The following is a 22,388-nucleotide window of genomic DNA, read 5'->3' on the forward strand; positions in this document are numbered from 1 at the left end:
ATAATAATAGTGCTACTTCATAGGATTATTGTGAGGATTAATGAGTAAATACTTGTGAAATGTTGAGTGTAGTGCTTGGTGTTAAGAGTTGGCTGTTGTTGTTATTATTATTGTTAGCTACCAAGGTCTAAGGGGGCAAGCCTGGCCACCAAGGTCCCAGAAGGTCAGGGTGACAGGGCAGCCTTATGGAAAGATCAGGGGTCCCAGCCTCTTCTTTGGCCGCCTCTCAAAGCCCAACTCCAACTGCCCATTCCATAGTCCCACCCCACCCCCGGTCCTCAGCCCCTCCACCAAGTTCCCAGAGTCCCGACCCAAAGATCCCCCAGCCACCGACCTCAACTCTCAGGAATATGGTTTCCCCTCAGGTTGGATTTGATTTGATTTGATTTTGTTTTGTTTCGTTTCATCTCATTTCAGTCTTCACTTTTCTTGCACAAGTGCATTTATCTCTTCCATGGAGCAGGGCGGGCATGGGCTGAGTTGGGATGACCTCTGTGCTCTGGCACCTGATCAGGAGCTGGTGCCCAGTCTCACTGTCTCGGGTTGGGGCACCTTTCCAGATGCCAAGCCCTCGGGGGCTCCCTACCCCACCTGTGAGTGGCGCTACGATGCCTGTGCCAGCCCCTGCTTCCAAACCTGCCAGGACCCACGGGCAGCCAGCTGCCGGGATGTGCCCAGGTGAGGTGGCATGGAGTCAAGGTGTGTACATCAGTGTATTTGAGCATACACCTGAGTGAAGGGGTTTATGTGTAGTCTGTGGGTTTAGGCATGAGCATGTACTGTGGTGTGTGTATTCACATGTACTCGTGTAGGTATGTTTTGTGTACTGGGTATGGGGATGTGTGTGAACCAGAGTGAACCTGCCTGATACAGGCATACGTGAATGTCGATTTGTGCACATGTGTGTATAGTTGAGCCCTGTGGGTGTACAAAGGGTAGCTGTGGGTGCACAGCTGTACACAGCTGTGTGTATGTACATGCGTATGAGCTGCATGTATCTGGGTGTTGGTGCAGCTGGGTGTGTGTGCATAAGGTACACTCATGTTTTGGCAGACTGTGTGGATGTATATGTATCCATGTGAATGGCTTTGAGTCCTGCAGGCATGGAGGAGGAACGTGAGAATGCGCCTAAATGAAGACACGTGTGCATGTGTGAGTGTGGGCACAAGTGTGCACATAACCAGACTTTGGTCGTGTTTTCTTCTCAGTCTGAGGGCAGGAGTGTACAGCATGCATGTTTGGGTTTGTGTGTTCCTGTACATGCTGTCTCCACGGAGGTTCATGTGAGTGTGTACGTGAGATGCACACACACACATGTGTGTCATGAGAAAGGATGAGGTCTGTGGTCCGCCCAGGTGAAAGGCGGTGGCCCTCCTGGTGCTCCAGACCGCTGACTGGAACCCTGCTCTGTCCTCAGGGTGGAAGGCTGTGTGCCTGTGTGCCCCACCCCCAGGGTCCTGGATGAAGTCACACAGAGATGCGTCTACTTGGAGGACTGTGAGTGGCCTGGACTTCTCATCCCTCTTTGGACCTGTAAATCCCCCGGGTCTCATTGACCAGTCGTGCTCACCAGAGCCCCCAGGTCCCTGGTGAAACGGGGTCAGCATAGGGGCCTCTGGAAGGAGAACACTCTAGAGCAGGCAGGGACCTCATCTGGTCCATTCCCCCCAGTTCACAGAGAGAAAAAATGAGGCCCATGTGGGGAAGGGACTGGCTTGGGTCACGTGTTGAGAATGTGGCCAGACTTAGACCTGAGGTCTCTGGGCTCTGGGCTCAGGGTTTGAGGTGTGGGACAGGGTCCAGACCTGCTGACTTCCCTGGGCCATCTAACACCACGTGACAGAGTCCCTGGGTTGGTCAGGCAGCCTGACTGGCCCTCAGAAGCTGCCTACCCCCCTCACCAAGGGTGCCAGCCCAGGAGCCCCACATCACAGCCCTGCCCAGTGATGACCCCTGGGGCAGCAGTCGCCCCACTGGCTGAGCCTCTTCTCTGGTCTGCCCCAGGTGTGGAACCGATGGTTTTGGTTCCCACGGAGGCCTTTGGCAACGAGACCCTGCCTCCCGGTCAAGAGCTGCCCACCCCGAGTGACGAGGAGCTGCAGTTTCCACAGGAAGCTCCCGGGGCCCCATCCCACAGGCCAGCACCCACACCAGCTGTCCTGCTCACCACGGTCCTGAACCCACCGATGGCAGCCACTGAGGGGCCAGCTCTGTCTCCAGGCCCCACCCAGGCCACTCAGAAGCAGCCACCGGGGGTCACTGCATCTAACGTCCCTGAGCACCCCACAGAGGCCCCGGCCAGCACGGGAGTGACCGCCAGCCACCTGGCCACCCCCCGTGTCCCAGAGCCCTCATCCCTTCCCCTTTCACAGCAGATGCCCACATCAGGCATGGGGTCGGGTGCCATGGAGACGACCAGGGTGACTGTGATCTTTGCAGGGAGCGCCAACATCACAGTCTCCTCCCCGTCACCCCCTGCACCTCGCTCCCCTCTCGTGACCAAAGCCGTGACGGTCCTAGGCCTTGGTTCCTTGCCTGTTAAGACGACACCCCTCCAGCCCTCCCCGAGCCTGGAGTTGCCTGCAAGTCCCTCCTCCAGGCCTGTGGCTTCCCCTGCAGTGACCTCCAGGCCTCGCACTTCCTCAGGATCCCACGAGGCTTTGCCGACACCTGCAATGACGGAGGTCGTGACGGGGACAGGGATCCCCCAGCCCGTACAGTCCCCGAGCGTTTCCAGTCCCAGCAGCCCCCCAGCTGAGGCTAGAACAGCCGCAGAACAGATCCCTGCAAGTCCCCTGGTGACCGAGATGGTGGAGACAGCGCCATCCACAGAGAAGGTCCAACCTGGGCCCAGCCAGGCCACGGGTCCACCAGCATCCCCACTGCCAAGCCCATTCCCCACGGCCCCGCCCCGCCCTGCCCTGCATGCCACCGCAGCCGCCAGGCCTCCTGCTCTGCCCTCGGGGCCTGCAGCTGCCGCCAGCCTGTCCACAGTCACTCATGGGCTGGGGGCCACACCCTTCACATCTCTGGAGTCAACTCGGCCACCCCAGCTCCTCTCTGGTCTGCCTCCCGACACCAGCCTGTCCCTGGCCAAGGTGGGCACGTCCGCCCCAGTGGCCACAGCCGGCCCCAGCGTCTCTGCCATCCCCCCTCCACTCCAGCAACAGGCCACATCTCTCGCCGTGGCCACGACTCTGCCTGCTTGGACACTCAGCCCCGCACTGCCTCTCACCCTGGCTGTCCTGGCCCAGGTGCACCCGCCCAGTCATGTGGTCCCTGAGGCAACAGACACAGCCTCCACAGTATCTGCTGGCCCACGAAAGAGCACCACGGAGAAGATGGCCATCCTGTCCGAGCAAGTGTCTCAGCCCACCTGGATACATGGCTCTGCCCAGGGGGGCCCCACAGAGCTCACGCCTGCTGTGGCCCACACTGCTGCTACCTTGGTGACGGAGGCTGAGGGCCCCTGGGCCGGCACAGTACCACCGGTGCCCACGTCCTACCCACTGAGCAGAGTCTCAGCCAGGACGGCCTCCCGAGAGAGCTCGCTGGTTCTGCTCCCCCAGCTGGCTGAGGTCCATGGCACCTCGGCAGGACCTCAGCCCCCAGCAGAGCCGGAGGGAGAGGCTACCACCGAGCAGTCTGGGCGCTCGGCTCCCGCCCAGAGCATCTCGGCAGGTTCGGCCGAGGCCTTGGCCACCACCCCTGAAGCCAGTACATCTGCCACCTGTGTCGTGAGTGACTTGTCAGGATTCTGCCCCTGTATGTGAACCCTCCATGCCTTCCCTCCTCCTGTGCCCCGGGGGTTGGACACCATCGTGCTCTCACATCCTCAAGGTCGGCGGCAGCTTCTCCTTAGCCAGCTTCCAGGCTGCCAGATGGCCGTTGAGTCACCATCCTGACCCCTGCCCCAAGCTCCTGGAGCCTGCAAATTCTCCAGGCTCCTCTGGGCCTCTGATGCCATAGCAGATCCCCCCATGCCCCACCTGGGGCCCAGGGGCCTATTGGATGGCTTGGTGTGACAGCATGGTGTGCTGATGTGTGCATTGCATGTATGTGTATACCCATATGGGACTGTGTGTGAACTCGTTTGTGTTTACGTGTATGGGACTCCATGTGAACGCTCGTCTGTCTGTGTGTGTGTTCTTGTGCATGTGATATGTGGTGTTGCAAGATGGTATATGTCTATGCGTTTGTAAGAAAAGAGATAAACTGTGTGTGCGTGCGTGTGCTTGGGTTTCTACGAGCCTGATCTAGCGGGTCTGCACACCTATGTACCTAGAACTCTCTGCAGGGCCAGGTGGATGTGCAGACTCTCTGGGACTCAGTCCCCTGACCCCAGTCTCACTCTTAGCCCAGCCCTAGGCCCCTGATGGTGTGTTGGGTGGGTGGAGGGAGGGTGAAGGCACCGTTCCCTTGTCGTTGTACCTCAGGGTCCCCTACCTGCCAGAACCTACGGGGTAAGGATCTGTGCCCTCACGGCTTGGGGGTATGTGGGGCAGGGGAATGCGTGACCGTGGTCCCAAGGGGATTGCTCAGGCTGTTCCTCCCGCCTGTGCCCCAGCCAATCGCCGAGCAGGACTGCGTCCGCCACATCTGCCTGGAGGGCCAACTGATCCGAGTGAACCAGTCCCAGCACTGTCCCCAGGGCGCTGCGCCCCCTCGCTGTGGGGTCCTGGGCCTCGCAGTGAGGGTGGGCGGGGACCGCTGCTGCCCCCTCTGGGAGTGTGCCTGTGAGTCGTGGGGTCCGCGGGCGCCTCCCATGTCTTTCTCGTACCCCGACCCCGGCACAACCCCAGGGTAACCCTGACGTGAACCCCCTGTGGGACCTCTGACCCCTGACCTGGCAGATTTCCTACCCTTGTGACCTCTGATCTCTGTGTGACCGTCCAGCCCCCCACGGCCTCTGGATCACCCAGGAGGCCTCATGTTCCTGGGTGGCCTTGGCCCCAGGGGTATCTGTTTATTCTCGTCCCTGCCCTCCCCAGGCCGGTGCTCAGTCTTCCCTGATCTGAGCTTTGTCACCTTCGATGGGAGCCACGTAGCCCTGTTCAAGGAGGCCATCTACATCCTCAGCTGGAGCCCCGACGAAATGGTCACTGTCCACGTCCTCGACTGCAAAAGTGCCAACCTGGTGACTGTCCCCGGCTTCCCTTCCTGCTGGGGCCTTGGGACCTGACTAGGTTTGGAGGGGAGACTGAGCAGTGAGTTGGGTTTTGAGGGTTATCAGAGGCGAGGACAGATGAAGAGGCCCCTGCAGCGGCTCCATCTGTCTCAGTCATGGGGGGTCTTCTGGAACCAGTGCCTGGGGAAAGAGTGAGTGGAGCGCCACCTCCTGGCCCTTCCTGGGGCCTGCACCGTTCCCAGCTGCCTAGGCCCCTGTGAGAGGCACTGAAATGCAGAGGAGCTGGGATGCCACCCCTAGGATATGGCCTGTGGTCAAGGGTGCCGGCTGCAGGGAACCGCCTACTAGGATGCTCCCATGAGCCAGGTGAAAGGAGGCAACTTTCTGGGGGGCTTGCAGGAGGTCAGGTGGAACAGAATGTTCTGTGGGACTCTGTGCACCATCTGCACAGCCCCAGTGGGTGCCCCTAGCATATTGAGGCAAGGTTGGGTTGGGAGGGAAGAGTTGCTCCCCAGGAGGAGGCGGCAGCAGGGCTCCGGGTAGATGAGGGCTGGGTTCTCTCTGCAGGGGCACCTGAACTGGCCGCCATTCTGCCTGGTGATGCTGAATGTGACTCACCTGACCCATCAGGTCACCATTGACCGCTTCAACCGGAAGGTGAGTGCATCAAAGAGCAAGCCCCCAGGGAAGGGCAGCAGTCAGGCGAGGGGCGGGGCATCAGGGGAGGAGGGGCTTTGAGGCTTATTCACAACTGGGAGCAAGGGTAGGGAGGGATCCTCTAAAAGAAAAATAATGCAAATTTAGGTATATTTGGAGGTGATTTTAATTAGAATATTTGTGGCCACTCTAATGTCAGGAGAGGAAGTGTACCAGGAGGAATATTGCGACCGAAAAGAAGTTAAATGGCAAGAGACAGTAGCCTTAAATGATTGTGGTTAAAATATCTCACTTCTGCAATTTTTACAAAAATATAAGGCCATGTGAACACACTAAGCTGCATCAGCTTCACATCAAGCCCACCTCTGTCAAGGAGGCTGGTGCCCAACCACAGCCCACCCTCTGTGGGGTACCCGCCCCGAGGGCTCTGCCTTTGCTCTTCCCAGTGGGAGGGTGAGTAGGGCTGACTCATCTCCTCCTCAGGTCCCAAAGTGTCGGCTCTCCCCACCTATTCGTGAGCTCAGACCTGCAGCCCTGTTACTAGAATCTGCTCTTGAACATTGAACACAAGGGCCACACCTGTGAGACTCCCAGGAACAAGGCTTAGGGCAGTGGGTTTTCCATGAGATGGAGGCTTAAGCATAAAACTCCCTGGGTTTCATCCCAGGTGCTCCAGCATTGTGGAGCCCATGACCCTGTCTGTACAGCTCAGAAGGCTAGGTTATGAGAGAGCCAGGGACTTGCCCAAGGTCAAAGTTTTCCGACTACTGGGCTAGGGTTCCCTCTATTCAACACAGTAGTTTATGCACTGGATAATTTGCAAAGTGATAAATAAAACAGTGACTCTTGGGTGGGAGGGTATAAAGTCATTATAAATATTTTAAAATCCTAATATTTTCATCTCCCATTTCCACATAGTAAAACTAATAATACATACAAATTTAACCTTGCCTGTAAGTAACAGGGGTTGTAGCTTTGAGTTTAAAGTGTTGCATATTTAACAAACATTGCTTGAGCCCCCAATTCATGTCAGGCCCAAAGGCAGGTGCTGGGGATTCAAAGGTGAGTGAGACACAGTTTCTGCCCTTAAGAAACTCACAGCCCATGGAGGGCCTTGATGAGGGAACAAATCTGTCTTAAAGGCCAACAAAGAGCTGAGGAGACCCCAGAGAAGGGGTACCCAACCCAGCGGCTGGGGATTTAGGGTCAGTCTCCCAGAAGAAATGATCTGAGCAGAATCAGAAAAAAAGAGAGTGATTAGAAGGGCTCAGGATTATTTGGGCATGTAGATGTCGCTTGCCTCCAGCTGTTGCATTTCTTGTTTCATTGTTTCGTGCTCATAACATGTTTTTAGAACTTTTCCATGCCACCTTGGACTGTGTCTTGGCTGCGTGTGCCTGAAATAGAGTCTGCCACGTAGCAGATGCTTAATAACTGCTAGTTGGATAAATGGATGGATGGAGGGAGGGAGGGACGGATGGACAGGCAGACAAGCTGTGCTCACATTGAACACCCTCCCCCACAAGGTGTCTGTGGACTTGCAGCCTGTGTGGCCCCCTGTGAGCAGGTACGGGTTCAGAATTGAGGACACAGGCCACATGTACATGGTCCGGACGCCATCACACATCCAGATCCAGTGGCTCCACAGCTCAGGACTCATGATCCTGGAGGCCAGCAAAGCCAGCAAGGCCCAGGGCCGTGGCCTCTGCGGTGAGGTGGGACCCAGCTTGGGGGGGGGGAAGGGGGATGCTTCCTGGGTCCACCTCTGCCCCCAGACACAGCTTCCCCTGGAACAGGGAAAGCTGGGACAGAGTGCCGGGCCAGAGGTGGGCCCAGCAGAGCTGCCAGGGCAGAGACCTAATGTCTTGTGTTCTGGGGCTGAAGCTGCCAGCAGGGAGATGGCGCAGGGCTGTGGCCTTGGCCAGTTGTCACTTCAGCCGAGATTGTCAGCTTCCCTGATTGCTTCCTAATACCAGATAATCTTCCCTGTCTGCATATGCCCGGGCACTTCACAAAACACTTCTACACTCTGATCTCACTTATTCCAGGTCATCCACGCAATAGCCCTGAGGGATGGCCATTGAACTAAAGAAGAAAGGGGGCTCAGAGAGGTTAAGTGGCTTGCCTAAGATCACACAGCAGAGCTGCCACAACACAGAACTAGTGCTCTTCAGACTGCAGCATGGTTGCAGAGAGCATGCCCTAAGGGCCTGGATGTATTTTGATAAGAACAAGGGGTACAGGAGGAGTCTAAGTGTGGACTGCTGCTCCTTGCAGGTGCAGAAGGATGTGGGCCCCCATAAGGTGCTCCATGACAAACTGTTGTGATTATGATGATGGATGACATAGGAATACTTACACACACATACTTGCATGCCCTCCATCCGTAAATCTGCACCCATTTTATTCATTCACACTCATGCGCCTGTGTTCAGAATGCCTTCTACACATGAGCTAACACGTGTGAGCCTGCTCATTCTTTCATTTGTGCAACACATAAACACATATTTACCATGTACCAGTCACTAGGGACAGAACAGTAGGCAAAAAAGACAAAATGTGTCTTATGAAGCTTCCATTCTTACTGGCACAAACATCTCTCCTTACACACACACACACACACACACACGCACACACACACCGCCATTACCACCTCCTCTGCTATCCCTTTCTCACCATTTTTTCCTTCTACTATTTGTGCCTGATGCAGAGTGCTGTGGTCAGCCTCTGGCGGGCCAGCTCCTCCCTAGGATGCCTTTGTGACACCCTTCAGTGACTCAATGCCAAGACCAAAAATCTGACCGTTGGGACTGTTGATAAAAATCTGAGGATTTTGTAGTAAATCATGCTTTATATTCACGAAATTGGTGCCTGGAGGTGTCAGAGCAGAAGTCAGCAAATGTAGTTCTATTTTATCCAGACTAACACTTGGTATCTTGGGCACCTGCTAGGCAACTTGGGGGAATATTGAGAGAGTGAGACTGTAAGGGAAAATGAATCTTTGCACTCAGAGAGCAAAACAGACCTGCAAAATGAACCTGTTACACAGAATTGGGACAGTCATGGACGGTGCATCTGAGGAGCCCGTGAAGGAAGGACTTCTGAGAAAGTGTTTCAGACAGAAGGAGTAGCATAAGCGAAGTCAAGGGCAGGGAAGTGTGTGTTTGGAGCCTAGAGTGTGAGAGATGAAGCTGAAGGTTAAGGTCATGTTAGAAGCTGTGACAGATAAACTTAAGCCCTGCCCCCATCTCAGTGCCTTAACACAATAGAAGTTTATTCCTTGCACACATAAATTCCCAAATGGAGATTCCTTCCATCCTGTGGCTCTGCCATTTTCAACACAAGCTTCCAACTGCATAGAAGGGAAAAGAGCTGGGCAGGTTTTACGGATCCAACCTGGAAGTGGTGCCCATCACCTTCACTCACGTTCCATTGGCGGGGACTTACCACATGGTCTCACCAACCACAGGAGAGCCTGGGAGAAATAGGCGAGTGGACCGCCCAGGAAGAAGAGGAAACAGGTGTTACAATTAGCTAGCAATCTCTGCTAAAGCAGATTTTTTGGAGTAACTTTTAATTTTGATATAACGTTAAACTTAGAAGTTGCAAAAATAGTATAAGGAACTCCTATGTACTTTTGACCCAGATTTACCAAACGTTCACATTTTGCCTATTTGCTTCTCTTTCTCTCTCTCTCCATATATATATATATATATATATATATATAAATATATATATGCGTGTATATATTATATATATACATACATATGCATGTATATATGCATTAATATATGTATATATGCATTTTTATATATTCACTTTTCTATGCATATGCCTTTTATATAAATGCATTTTTTTCTGAACCATTTGAAAGTATGTTTGAGACATTGTGTTCCTTTATCCTTAGATACTTTGGTGTGTATTTCCTAAACAAAGACAGTTTCTTACACAGTGCATTTCTTAGCTTCTCTGTACCTTATGTCTCTCATCTATAAAATGGGGATAACAGTGATACCAGTCTCAAAGAATTATTGTGAGGAATATTCAGTGTGACAGCTGGGGACCTGGGAGTGGTGATTATTATGGCCGCTGGGGTAATTCTGCCCCTTTCAGGTATCTGTGATGGGGACGCAGCCAATGACCTCACCCTGGAGGATGGCTCTGTGGTGGGTGAGGCCGAGGACCCTGCTCCCTTTCTGGACAGCTGGCAGGTGCCCAGCTCCCTGACCTCGGTGGGCCAGACCCGCTTCCGCCCGGACAGCTGTGCCACGGCCGACTGCTCTCCCTGCCTTCGCATGGTGTCCAACCACACGTTCAGCGCCTGCCATCGCTTTGTAGGTGTCACCTGGGTCCAGCGTGGGGGGACCTCCTGGGTTGAGAATGGCAACATCTACCTGCAGAGGGCGAGCTCCCTAGAGGTGTTGATCCTGGGACAGATTGGGAGCCTGCCAAAGCTCCTTGTTGCCCCTGGGTCGGGCTGGGAGGAGCTGAGCCCTGAGATATGGGGGATGAGGGTAGGCAGCACCGTCTGATGCACGGCCCAGGTCACCCCGGAGTCATTCTGTGAGCTGTGGATCCGGGACACCAAGTACGTGCAGCAGCCCTGCGTGGCACTGACCGTGTACGTGGCCATGTGCCACAAGTTCCACGTGTGCATCAAGTGGCGGCGCTCCGATTACTGCCGTGAGTTGCAGGGGTGGGGAGGGGGAGGGGGAGGAGAGGGGAAGGGCCGGGGGCTCTCCTCCATGGCTGCTTTTGCTCTCACCCCTCACCCCTGTTAGAGTGGGAGAAAGGCTCACAGACCTGAGTCCAGGTCTAGGCTTTCCCAGATTTAATTAGCTGTTCACTCACTAATGGATATTAATTAATTTATAGATATTTTCTAAATAAATCTAAACATACTGACAAACTAAAAATTTTTACTTTTATTATACTTTATATTAATACATCAAATACATGTTTTATGTTTATTATTTAGTTTCTTTGAGTCTCCTTGCCTCATCTGTAAAATGGGGACGGTCATAGCACTTTCCTTGAGGGTCGTTTTGAAGATGACATGAGATAATGTGTACAGAGTGCCTCACACAGGCCCATCACACGTTACTATCCAGTAAATATTAGTTCCTTTCTCTTAACTTTTAGTCATGTTTCTCTTTTGGTCTCTCCTCTCCTTCGTTGAGGATGGACGTGAGAGCATTCCTCCCCACCCCCATTAGGTTTGCACTAGCGGGGTAGGCAGGGGTGGACCAGCCTAGAGTACTTTGATTTATAAATGTGAACACATCCAGAAAGGCTGGAAACAGCTCAAAGGAAGGCCACACCTATAATAAGACAGATAGAAGATGAAAAGACAAAATCATCTAGAGTAGTGTTTTTCAAACTGTGGATCCCAACTCAGTGGGTATGAAATCAGCATACCCGCTGATTTGGGCGTCAGCATCAGCATTTTAAAAATGCAATAGAATAAAAAATACTAGTGTGTACTGCAGCTAGAATGATAAGTATTGTCTTGTGAAAAGGTTTTTTGTTTCAATATATCAGTGATTCTCAATCCCAGCTACCCTTTGAAATCACCCAGGGAACTTCAAAAAGTACTCATGCTTGGGCCCCACAATCAGAAATGCTAATTCAGTTGGTCTGAGATGGGATCCCAGCCATGGTGTTGCAAAAGCTCTCAGTGATTCTTTTACAGTGGCTTGAGGAGCACTGTTTACATGCACGTGTATATTGGACCACAACGTGAGATCTAGTTTTTACAATCAAGAAAGTTTGGAAACACTGATCTATAGCAAGGGGTTGGCAAATGTTTTCTGTAAAGGACCAGATAGTAAATATTTGAGGCTCTTGGGACCATATGGTCTCTGTCACAATTACTCAGCTCTGCTCTTGTAGTACAAAAGCAGATACAATAGGTAAATGAATGGGCGTGGCTGTGTTTCAATAAAACTTTATTTGCAAAAACAGGCAGGAGGCTGGATTTGGGCTGTGGGCTGTGCTTTGCTGGCTCCTGATCTAGAGGAAGGAGGCAATGACACTAAACCCCTTTGCACTCTCTACTGAGGCACAGATGATGCTCTGAGCCCCCTCCTCACCCTGCCTGGGGTCTGAGCTCAGGCTGGTGCCCGCTGCTGTGCCCCTGCAGCCTTCCTGTGCCCCAGCGACTCCACATACCAGGCATGTGTGGCAGCCTGTGAGCCCCCCGAGACGTGCCAGGATGGGATGCTGGGCCCGCTGGACCCAGAGCAGTGCCAGGTGCTGGGCGAGGGCTGTGTCTGCTCTGAGGGCACTATCTTGCACCGGCACCACTTGGGGCTCTGCATCCCTGAGGAGAAGTGCGGTAGGTTCCTGCCCTCCCTGGGCAGGGCCCTCTCCTCAACCTAGGGTCTCCTTCACCCTCCTGCTACCCATGGCTGAGGCCCCCTGCATCCCTCCAGGTCTACTCTGGGGGTGGTCAGTTTCCCAGGGAGGGTCTGGCCTGGGACAGTCTGGGTCTCCCCACCTTCCTCAGTCCCCTGCACCCCGCCATGCCCACTGCAGCCTGCACAGACAGCACAGGGGTGCCGCGGGCCCTGGGGGAGACCTGGAACAGCTCCCTCAGTGGCTGCTGCCAGCACCAGTGCCAAGCTCCGGACACCATCGTCCCAATGGGCCCGGGCTGCCCAGGCCCCCGCCCTGAAAGCTGCCCACGCTTTGGGGAGGTGGCTCTGCTCGTGCCCACCGAGGATCCCTGCTGCCTGGGGACTGTTTGCGGTGAGTCCCACCCTGCACTTCCCTAGACCTCAACTGTATGATGGTTAAAAAGCTCCAGCTCTGCCTCTTAACCTTGATGGATAGGATAAGGCCTGGAGAAATGAAGATGTCTTATGGGGGTGTGTTGGGGGGAGTGGAGGACCTGCGGTGGGGTGGGGGAGCTGTGCCCTATGAGTCAGTGTGGGGCAGGGCTTAAAGGCACGGGCTCTGGAGCCAGGCAGCCTGGTGGATGCTCCCTCCACCACCTTGCAGCCTTGTGACCTCAGGAGATCATTTAACATCCTCCGTGCCTCGGTCAATTCTGTAGCATGAGGCTGATAATAGTACCCACCTTCTGGGTCGTTATGAGAATGACAGAAGTTGATACTGATCTAGTAGAACAGCAGTGGGCACATGGCCCAGCTCAATGAATGTTAACTCTGATTGCTCTTCTGTGTCAGTCCTGGACACTGTGTGACCCTCAGAGGCCCCCTCCAAGAACATGGGTCCTGGAGGCTAGGGGAAGTACTGGGGGCCAGGTGTCCAGGGGCTGGGCGGTGCTGGAGGCTGGGGGAGTCCCAGCCTCCAGGTGACAGTCCCTGTGGCCCCTGGGCCAGTGTGTAACCAGACTCTGTGTGAGGGCCTCGCCCCCACCTGCAGCCCAGGCCACCGACTCCTCACCCACTTCCAGGAGGACTCCTGCTGCCCCAGCTACAGCTGTGGTGAGAGGTCCCAGCGTGGGGGATAGGGGAGGATACCTACCACCCAGGGGCAGGGAAGCCCTGCAGCCGGGCGAGGGGAGCAAGGACAGCTCTGGGGACTGGGTTCTGGCTGGAGATTAAAGCAGAGCTAGGGTGGGGGTCCAGGTGTGGCCATGCAGGGTCTGCTCCCAGTGCCAAAATTCTGTCTTTTCCCCAGAGTGTGACCCAGACCTGTGTGAGGCAGAGCTGGTCCCCAGCTGTCGCCAGGACCAGACCCTGATTGTGGGCCGCCTGGGGGATTCGTGCTGCACCTTCTACTTCTGTGGTGGGTCGATGTGCCATCAGATGTTAACATGCACGCCTGGATCACAGCCACCTCCTTCCTCACCCCTGCTTCCCTGGGTGGCTGGGAGGAAAGGGTGGAGATTTTCTGGTGGAGTGGGCATGGGGAGAAGGGTGAGATCTCTGTCCAGAAGGAAGTGTAGGAAGAAGAGGAAACCACCACCGCTTCACCCCATACATTACTGAGCACAAGAAAATTGGTGCTTGTTCAGTGTAAGAATTTAGGTGGATGTGAGAGAGAACTTCCAGGTTCTGCCTCCAGGACAGGTCACACAGGACTGTGGAACACTGCTAGTGTTACCGAACCAAACTTGCGTTTGCAAGCAAGGAGAACAGGCGGCTAATGCTCAAAAGACCCAAATTCCTTGCTTGGCGCCTGCAATAAATGCTGCACTTTCCTTCATCACATGCCAGTGTCAGTAGATTGGCGGTACTGCACGCAGGTGAGCGGACCCAAGTTTGGTTCAGTAACGCTATGAGTCTGGCACCTGTCACATGTGGGGTTTAGGTGCCTCCCCCAGCAACCTGCTCTGTACCATGCTCCCCAGGAGAGGTACTGCCTGCGACAGCGGTGGCCCTTCTCTCCCCTCAGCCTGTGGCAACTGTCCAGATCCCATCCCCGAGTGTCAGGAGGGGGAGGCGCTCACCGTGGACAGGAACACCACGGAGCTCTGCTGCCCTCTGTACCAGTGTGGTGAGTCCTGCTGGATGTGGGGGCCAGGGCCGGAAGGGGCTCCGGGGACCTTCACAGAGTCCTCACCCTGGGACCAATGGGAGTTCAACAGGGGGCAACAGGGAGCCCCCAGATGGCGAGGTCTGGGGAAGCCATGGGAGGAGGCCCCTCCCGAGGAAGCTGGGCCAGGCCCTGGGAGCTGGATTGCAGGGGTACAGGCTGTCACATAGGTGGCTCTGAGGCTTCCTAAGGAAAGTCCCTGTTCCCTCCATGGAGGCTCCCAGGGGCCAGGGGGAGGCCTGGGTTGAGGGACAAATGCTTAGGCCACTCCCATTCTCCCGGCCTGGATCCACAGTCCTCATTCACTGACTGACCCAAGGCCCCTGCCTCGGGGGTCCCTTTCGCCACTGTTACCATAGTACCTGCACGAGGCTGCATTTTGAAGCCTCTGAAGCTCTTTTATTTTGCAATGATAAATAAAAGTGAGCCCTTTCTGATATTTTTGCAGGACATAACACCTGTAGGTAGGATGTACCTTAACATAGTACTGTATACTGTGTACAGTGTACTGTACCTTAATTGTACCTAATAAGCATAGTACAGCCAGCATCATGGACTTTAAGCAAACCTAATGGATGAAAATTAACAAAATGTTTAAATTTCAATATGACTTAATTTACGAAAATTCCTTTCCATACCGACTGTAGGAAAGATGTGAGGTAGACTGCACTGGCACAGAGCAGTGTAGGGCGGGGCCTCCTCCAGGATACCCCAAGGGCAACCCCGACTGGTTCAATGTCAAGAACCAACTTTGAAACAATGTAGGCCCCCACTGAGAGTTCCCCAAAAGGCTTGGCCGTACCCGACCAAGTAGCTCCACCTGGGGGCTCAGAGGCCGCTTGTCACAAAGTGTTTACACAGCTCATCTGAGCAGAGGATCAGCATCCTTCCTCTCCAGCCTCTCTCCTCATCTCTCCTCCTCAGCCTCCCTCTCCCTGTTTCTCAGAAAGTACTCCTGTAACGTGGAGTGAGTACAGGCATATGGAGTCAGTCAGGGTTTTGAGCCCCAGCCATTTACTAGCTTTGTGGCCTGGGGCAATGTACAACCTCTCTGAGCCAAGGTTCCTCATTTGTGTAATGGCGATAATAGTATGTACCTCGAGGGGCTGTTGTGAAGGTTAGAGATAATATATGTAAAGTGTGTGCTGTGTACATAGTACCTTAATATAACAGTGCTTGGCATACAGTAGGTGCTCAATAAACAGAGGCCATCGATATTATTACCTTGTCCCAGTCTTCATTATACTTTTCTTACAAAAGCACTATCTAAGCCTTGTAGAAAGTATAGAATCCAAGTAAATACAAGAAAATGAAAACACTATTTTCCTACCTCCCAGACGTTTCATTGTCAGTATCCTCCAATTCAGTACAGATCCTTCTAGGTATTCTCCCCCTTTAGGTAAGTGTGTTTTACCAAAATGAGGTCATACTGTACATGCTCTTTTTTAGCCAGGTATTTTCAGTTAATGATGTTTACCTTTCATGTTAATAACATTTTCAAGTCATAGCGTACCAATCCATGGTTTTTCTGGTCTGTTCAATCCAGGATCCCATCCAGATCCACACATTAACATTATGTCTCTTAAATGTCTTTTAATCTAGCACATGTTCCTTCTTCTGTATGATGCTAAATTGTAGAGTTTGGGCTATGGTCCTGCAGAAGGTCTCGTGTTCTGGGTTTATCTGGTTGCTTCCTCTTGGAACCATTTACCTTGCTCTTCTGTCCACTGTGCTTCCTGTAAACTGGAAGTTAGATCCAAGACTTGGTGGCTTCAAATTAAAAATCTTTGGCTACACTGTCCTCGAGCTTCATAGGACATCACACCAGGAGACGCGTACTCTGTGGTTGAGCCAGTATAACCGAGGTTCACGTTGGCCCTGGATTAGGGTGTCAGCTGTCTGATTTGTCCATCTTACATTTACAAATTTCCTCTTTCAGCCAGACAGTAACCCATTATTTGGACATTATACAAATGTCCTTCTCCCCTCTACCTCTGATGTTTTTGAAACACCGATTAATACTCCTTACTTATGCCAATAATTTTTTTTTGTAAATCAAATAAGTTTTACAATCTTTCACCTTCAGCGTTGACCCTGGCACCTCCCCTCCCCACCAAAAAGTTGTGTCCAGGGATTCCTCGCTCCTTGCCTTGGTCTCTCAATAAATGAGAATGGCCGAGGAATCCTAAGCTAAGAGGGGACTGGCTGGAGAGCAGGAAGAAGGGAAGTGTGAGCCCTAGAGTGTAGGGCTCTGCTGAAGCAGAGCAGGCTCCAGGTGGGCTACAAGAGGATGACGTCTCCACAGCTTAGGAGGAGTTGTGTTCTTCTTAGAAACTCCCATCAGCGGAGCTTCACCTGGTCACCCGCTCCCCTCTGACCACTACTCTCAGGGTGACACAACATCCAAGGGAGGGAGGCCCAGCCGAGTGAATTTAAGGTTCTGACACTGTCAGGTCGCTAGTGCCTCCCAGGGCAGAACGAGGGCCTCCTGATGTAGTTCTACGGGGAGACTTCAGGAGCCCAGTCTTCTCCCCTGGACCCCAGAGGGTGTCTGAGGACACTGGGGGGACCTCGGAGGAGCTAGGAGGTACCCCCTCCTTAGCCAGTGTGTTTCTGAGGAGTCCTGCTCCAAGGTGTCTGTGGCTGACGTGTCCCCTGCCTCCCCGCCCACGCAGTGTGTGAGAGCTTCCGCTGTCCCCACATGCAGTGTGGCATGGGCACTGCCCTGGTGGAGGTGTGGAGCCCAGACCGCTGCTGCCCCTACAAGTCCTGTGGTAAGTCCCCGCACAGGGACACCCCTCCCCAAAGGCGGAGATCCAGGCCCCTGGGGGGAGGGGGGAGCCGGGCCACCACTGTCCACTTGGCTCAGATTCGACCCCTCCAGAGTCACCAGAGGGAAGCCGCCAAAATGACCCTCCCGCTGCACCCGCTCCCTGAGTGCTGAACATTCTTTGTCTCCCCCGGATAAAAGAAGGAAAAAAACAACTTTCCTGTTCCAAAAAGGAACTTCTCCACCTTAAAAAGTCTTTATTGCAACCATCCGATAGTAAATATGATTTTGTTCAAATTCACCTCAAATCCTTTTGAGAAGCAGGCAGGGAGTGGCAGTGATCAGTAATGAACACCTGCGAGCTTTATATAAAAATGTTTTTCAGGGACATCCCTGGCAGTCCAGTGGTTAGGAGGACTTCGCCTTCCAATGCAGGTGGTGCAGGTTCAGTCCCTGGTCGGGGAGCTAAGATCCCACATGCCTCATGGCCAAAAAACCAAAACATAAAACAGAAGCAATATTGTAACAAATTCAATAAAGACTTTAAAAATGGTCCACATCAAAAAGATCTTTTTTAAAAGATGTTTTTCGAAAAAGAGTTGAGAAACTCTGTTTCGCATCTGGATATTTTGCTTGCTTTTTCCGGGCCTCACTGGAATGTAAACTTCACGAGGGCAGGAATTTTAGTCTGTTTTATCCATGGCTTTGTCCCCAGAACAGAGAAAAATCTCGGCATATAGGCACTTAAAACTATTTGCTGCATGAATGGGTGACTCCGAAGTGTGTTTCACAGCCACTGTGACCTTGACTTCTCCTCCTCCTGAAGCTAGAACTGGTGGAGCCCTTAAGTTAGTCAGTGGTGCCTCGGCAATCAGCTCCCTCGCGGCTTAGAACTGGACCTGCTCATGGGCGAAGGCTTGGAGTAGAGCTCAGCTTGCTGAGCATATATATTTGGGAAATGCAGATGGTCAGAAATTCCACCCTTGCCTTGTTCCTTCCTGGAGAGGCCCCATTCTGCTCTAGAATGTGCTCCGGAGCACGGGGAAGGATGAAGCCCAGGTGATGGAAGGGAACCTGGTATTGATCCATCTACCTGTTTATCCTCCCTGCACATTCTATGTGGAGCTCAGCATTTGGACCCATCACGCCCCACCTGCCCAACCAGGGGAGCTGCAGCCCCCATGCGGGATGGAGGGCAGCTAGAGGAGGAGCTGCACCTGCAGTGAGGGGTCTGGGAGGCTCAGGGGGACTCCCACCTGGACACCTCTGGTGAGGTGGGTCCTGTCCCCTCCTGTTTTTCAGAGTGTGACTGCGACACAATCCCAGTGCCCCGGTGCCGTCTGGTATGAAGACCCTGCTCCTCCCCACTCCCCCTGCTCTGCCTACCCCTTTTTCTTTCCTTCTCTTTCCCTTCTCTTGGAGACCCTATTCCTTTAATCTAGTGCAATGAGCCTTGAATTGCAACTGAGCATTCTCATCCCAAGCTCTGCTGTCTGGGCACAGTGCCCTCGCTTGTAAAGTGGGCCTGATCATGCTTCAGAGCTGTGGTGAGGATTAAGTACTACGATGATGCTGGTGATGGTGCGGGTGGTGGGGATGGTGGGAATGATGATGATGGTGATGATGTAATGGTGATGGTGGGGATGGTGTGGTGGTGGTGAAGAAGATGCTGCTTCTGCTGCTGGTGGGGGTGGCAGGGATGATGATGACGGTGATACTCATGACGGTAGCTAATGTTTACCGAGAGCTAACAATATGCCAGGAACTTTCCTATGTCTATTATCATACTAATTCTCACGACAGCCCAACGAGATTGCATCTATGATTATCTCAATTATACAAACAAGAAAACCAAGGTTAAGGTCATGTAGCTAGTAAATCACAGAGCCAGGATTGCAACCAGGATATCTGACTCCAGAGAACATGCCCTTAACCACCAGGCTGCATGGCCCCTGAGAGAAGTGAAAATACTTTAAGAAATGGAAAGTTATGTTTTCTACATGATTTTTTGGATTATAAGTATTCCCTCTTTCTCACCTAGCCCACATTTTCTCTCATTTTTGTCCCCCATCCCATCCTCTTCTCCTTTTAACTGGTGAGAAGGAAGGGAAGTGTATGAGCCAAGCAGGGCCCTGGGCCGGCAGCCATGCAGGGGGCCCTCGCTGATGTGGCCAGTGGGTGCTCAGAATGACAGGAGAGTCCTGAGGCCCGGGAGAGGACACTGGGGTGCGCTCCCCAGCGGGGAGGCTCGGGAGCCACATGGGCATCCTCGAGGGAGGGTGACTGAGCTCACAGGGTGCCAAGGGCCCCCCTGGCTAACAGGCCTGCCAGCCCCTCCCCGCCGCCGACTCCCGCCCACTGCAAGGAGATGACTGACAAGAGAGGGCCCCAGGTGGCAGGCTGCTCCCGACGGTGGGGCTGGGTCTCCTCACCCGGGGCGCTGACGGCCTCTGCCCACCCAGGGGGAGAAGTCCCAGCTGGACGAGGCGTTCATGCACAGCGCGGGGAACGTGTGTGGCTGCACCAAATACGAGTGCGGTGAGTGGGGAGGGGAAGGTCGAGCCAGCTGGGTGAGCCAGGGGTGGGCCGGCCGGCCTGGGGCCAGTGTGGGCGCTGGGCTCTTGGTGACTGTCGCCGCCCTGCTTGCCCATCCAGTGAAGGCCCCCGTGTGTCTGAGCCGCGAGCTGGGGGTGATGCAGCCGGGCCAGACGGTGGTGAAGGTCTCGGCAGAAGGCGTGTGCCACACATCCCACTGCACCGCCGTGCTCGACCCTCTTACCAGCTTCTACCAGATCAACACCACCTCAGTGCTGTGTGACGTCCACTGTGAGGCGGTAGGGGGCAGCGGCGCAGGACGGGGTGTGCGGGGCCAGGGGGAGCTGGCCTGCAGACCCTTGGTGCTCTGGGAATCAGAGGGGCCCTTCAAGCTCCACCAAGCTCTTTGGATGAGTCTAGAGAGTGGGCATTGGGGGGACCTCTGACACCTCTGTGGAAAGTGCTGAGGCCAGCAGGGGAACAGCAAGAGTGAAGGCCTGGCAAGGGTAAGCATTTAACAGAGAAAACTCACGTTTATTAATCACCTACTTATGCCTGGCACGGTCCCTATCCTCTTGGTTTGTGTGTTTGTACTGCTACCATTTGTTGAGTGCTTCTATTGATATGTGCCCAGTACTTAGGACAGTGACTGGCTTCTATTAAGGGCTAAATAAGTATGAGTTGAATAAAAGGGATTGGAATTATTCCCATTTTTCAGATGAGAAAACTGAGGTTTAGGGAAGTCCAGCCATTTGTCAAAATTGTCACAGGAACTGGGACTCAAACTAAAGTCTATCTGGAATCAAAACTGCCATCCTTAATTACCAGCAAGGCCATCTCTTTGTCCACTGGGGCTGGGTTTAGGACCTGCTGTCTACCCTTATATCTACCCTGAGGCTCAGGGTAGATACAAGGATGACCTTCCTGCCTGAGATACAAGGAGGCTGGGAATTTCCTTTCTGAGCATCTACAAGGGGCCTTTCTCTGGGTTCTGGGCTCAGGGACAAGCAGACAGTGGGAGAGGCAGGAGGGTGGAGGTGGGTGTGTGGCTGAGGCCCATCACGTCTCTCCCTGTCCTGCAGAACCAGGAGTATGAGCACCCGAGGGACCTGGCGGCCTGCTGCGGCTCCTGCAGGAACGTGTCCTGCCTCTTCACTTTCCCCAATGGCACCACCTCCCTGTTCTTGGTACGCAGCCCCTTAACTGCGCATCCCAGGAGGGGACACCTAGGACCAGGGCCCAGGGCTGGGAACAGATGGGGTCCTGGGCAGTGCCAGGTCCTGGGCTGCACCTGTCTTCGGAGGTGCCATATCGGTTCACTAGGGCCATCAGCCACAGGTCCCCATCAGCTACCTCTGTGCCCTCTAGCCCGGGGCATCCTGGATCGCAGACTGCACCCGCCACCACTGCAGCAGCACACGCCTGGGCGCCGTGCTCGTCCGCTCGCCCATCAGCTGCCCACCACTCAATGAGACCGAGTGTGCCAAGGTCAGTGCCGGCCGCCTCCCCCGCAGCATGGCCTGAAGCCGGGCACAGCAGCTGTCTTAGTGGTGGCGGCGGGTAGGGGCAGGGGTGTCTTGTGGTGTGGGGGGCTGTGGAAGGAGGGCTTCCCTGGAGCCTGGACCTGCCCTGCCACCTCAACTCCACATCTCTCTGTGTATCTTTGCTCTGACCACATCGCACCACATCCTCACTCATCACACCACATCCCCACACATCCCAGGGCCATGCCCAGATGCATGCAAACATACACTGTCGCATGTTCTAGGCACACTCACATACACACCAACACGGGCAGTCAGCCGCTCACAGGCACCACACACTCCACGGGGACGTTAACACCTCGGCAAGCCAGTACACACCACACACTGTCACACGCCAAGGCACGCTTGCACGCACACACCACGCAGACACACAGTTCAGTCCTGCGATGGGCTAACAGGGGTCCAGCACTAGCATGGACAGCTGTCGCTATGGGCACACCTCAAGGAAAATGATTTCCTGGAGGGTTTGGGGTTATTGTTGAATTATTAGAGTTCTTGACGTTAATATTGGGCATTTAAAGATTTCTGGTCTCACTTAGAAAACAATTACACACATCCAAGCATTTTCTCCACACAGACACACACATGCAAAATCACACATGTACACACATGTATGTGCTCACAAAACCACACACATATACTTAGACCCACGCTCACACACGCACACACACGGACACACACACACACTTATTTACAAAGAACTGTCACATCCATCGTTTTATCAATTTCACAGCAGAGGAGGAGGGCTATCAGGGATCATTGCCCCATTTTAGAGATGGGAAAACTAAGTCCAGAGGAAAGAGGTAGCTTATCCAGGGCTGAGATAGAGCCCAGGCCACTGACCCAAGTGGGTCAGTCCCTAACCCCTCCCCTCCCTGACCCTCTGTGCAGGAAACACTAAGGCGGACGACAGTACTGGGTGGGGGTGTGCATAAGGAGAGCTGCCACTGGAAAAACAGGAGGCCCTGGCGCCCTGCATCATCTTTACCCAGCCTCCAGCCTCATTGGGGGCTGAGGCAGCCTCAGTGCCAGTGTCCCAACCAATTGGGTTAGCCCCTGTGGCTCTCAATGGCCAGCTCAGGGGCCCCTTCCCCCTCTGGCCAGGGCCTGATGGACAATGGGGCCTGGAACTCCTGCCCTGGAGCATCATGGGAGGAAAGGAGTCTAGACTCTAGCAGTCTTTTTGCCTCTTGCTGGGATCTTGGCTCCTGGCCTAGGATGTGGTCTCCTACCCACCTCTCCTCCTCTC

The 22,388-nt window shown here is 53.9% G+C and overlaps 1 protein-coding gene across 1 annotated transcript in view; it reads left to right on the top strand.

Moving 5' to 3' along the window:
- OTOG (otogelin) overlaps positions 1 to 22,388 on the top strand; it is an 85,132-nt gene that overhangs the window by 59,968 nt on the left and 2,776 nt on the right. Inside the window, exons 34-53 of the mRNA XM_061203095.1 lie at positions 561 to 678; positions 1,418 to 1,497; positions 2,005 to 3,737; positions 4,568 to 4,736; positions 4,992 to 5,137; positions 5,696 to 5,785; positions 7,312 to 7,495; positions 9,899 to 10,119; positions 10,330 to 10,468; positions 11,928 to 12,122; positions 12,323 to 12,535; positions 13,132 to 13,236; positions 13,433 to 13,540; positions 14,150 to 14,251; positions 16,966 to 17,064; positions 18,363 to 18,403; positions 19,523 to 19,598; positions 19,716 to 19,894; positions 20,678 to 20,782; positions 20,964 to 21,083. Coding sequence (XP_061059078.1) covers positions 561 to 678; positions 1,418 to 1,497; positions 2,005 to 3,737; positions 4,568 to 4,736; positions 4,992 to 5,137; positions 5,696 to 5,785; positions 7,312 to 7,495; positions 9,899 to 10,119; positions 10,330 to 10,468; positions 11,928 to 12,122; positions 12,323 to 12,535; positions 13,132 to 13,236; positions 13,433 to 13,540; positions 14,150 to 14,251; positions 16,966 to 17,064; positions 18,363 to 18,403; positions 19,523 to 19,598; positions 19,716 to 19,894; positions 20,678 to 20,782; positions 20,964 to 21,083 — 4,223 coding nt within the window. The remainder of the gene's footprint in view (positions 1 to 560; positions 679 to 1,417; positions 1,498 to 2,004; positions 3,738 to 4,567; positions 4,737 to 4,991; positions 5,138 to 5,695; positions 5,786 to 7,311; positions 7,496 to 9,898; positions 10,120 to 10,329; positions 10,469 to 11,927; positions 12,123 to 12,322; positions 12,536 to 13,131; positions 13,237 to 13,432; positions 13,541 to 14,149; positions 14,252 to 16,965; positions 17,065 to 18,362; positions 18,404 to 19,522; positions 19,599 to 19,715; positions 19,895 to 20,677; positions 20,783 to 20,963; positions 21,084 to 22,388) is intronic.

The sequence above is a fragment of the Eubalaena glacialis genome, chromosome 10, assembly GCF_028564815.1.
Source record: "Eubalaena glacialis isolate mEubGla1 chromosome 10, mEubGla1.1.hap2.+ XY, whole genome shotgun sequence".
Classification (NCBI taxonomy): domain Eukaryota; kingdom Metazoa; phylum Chordata; class Mammalia; order Artiodactyla; family Balaenidae; genus Eubalaena; species Eubalaena glacialis.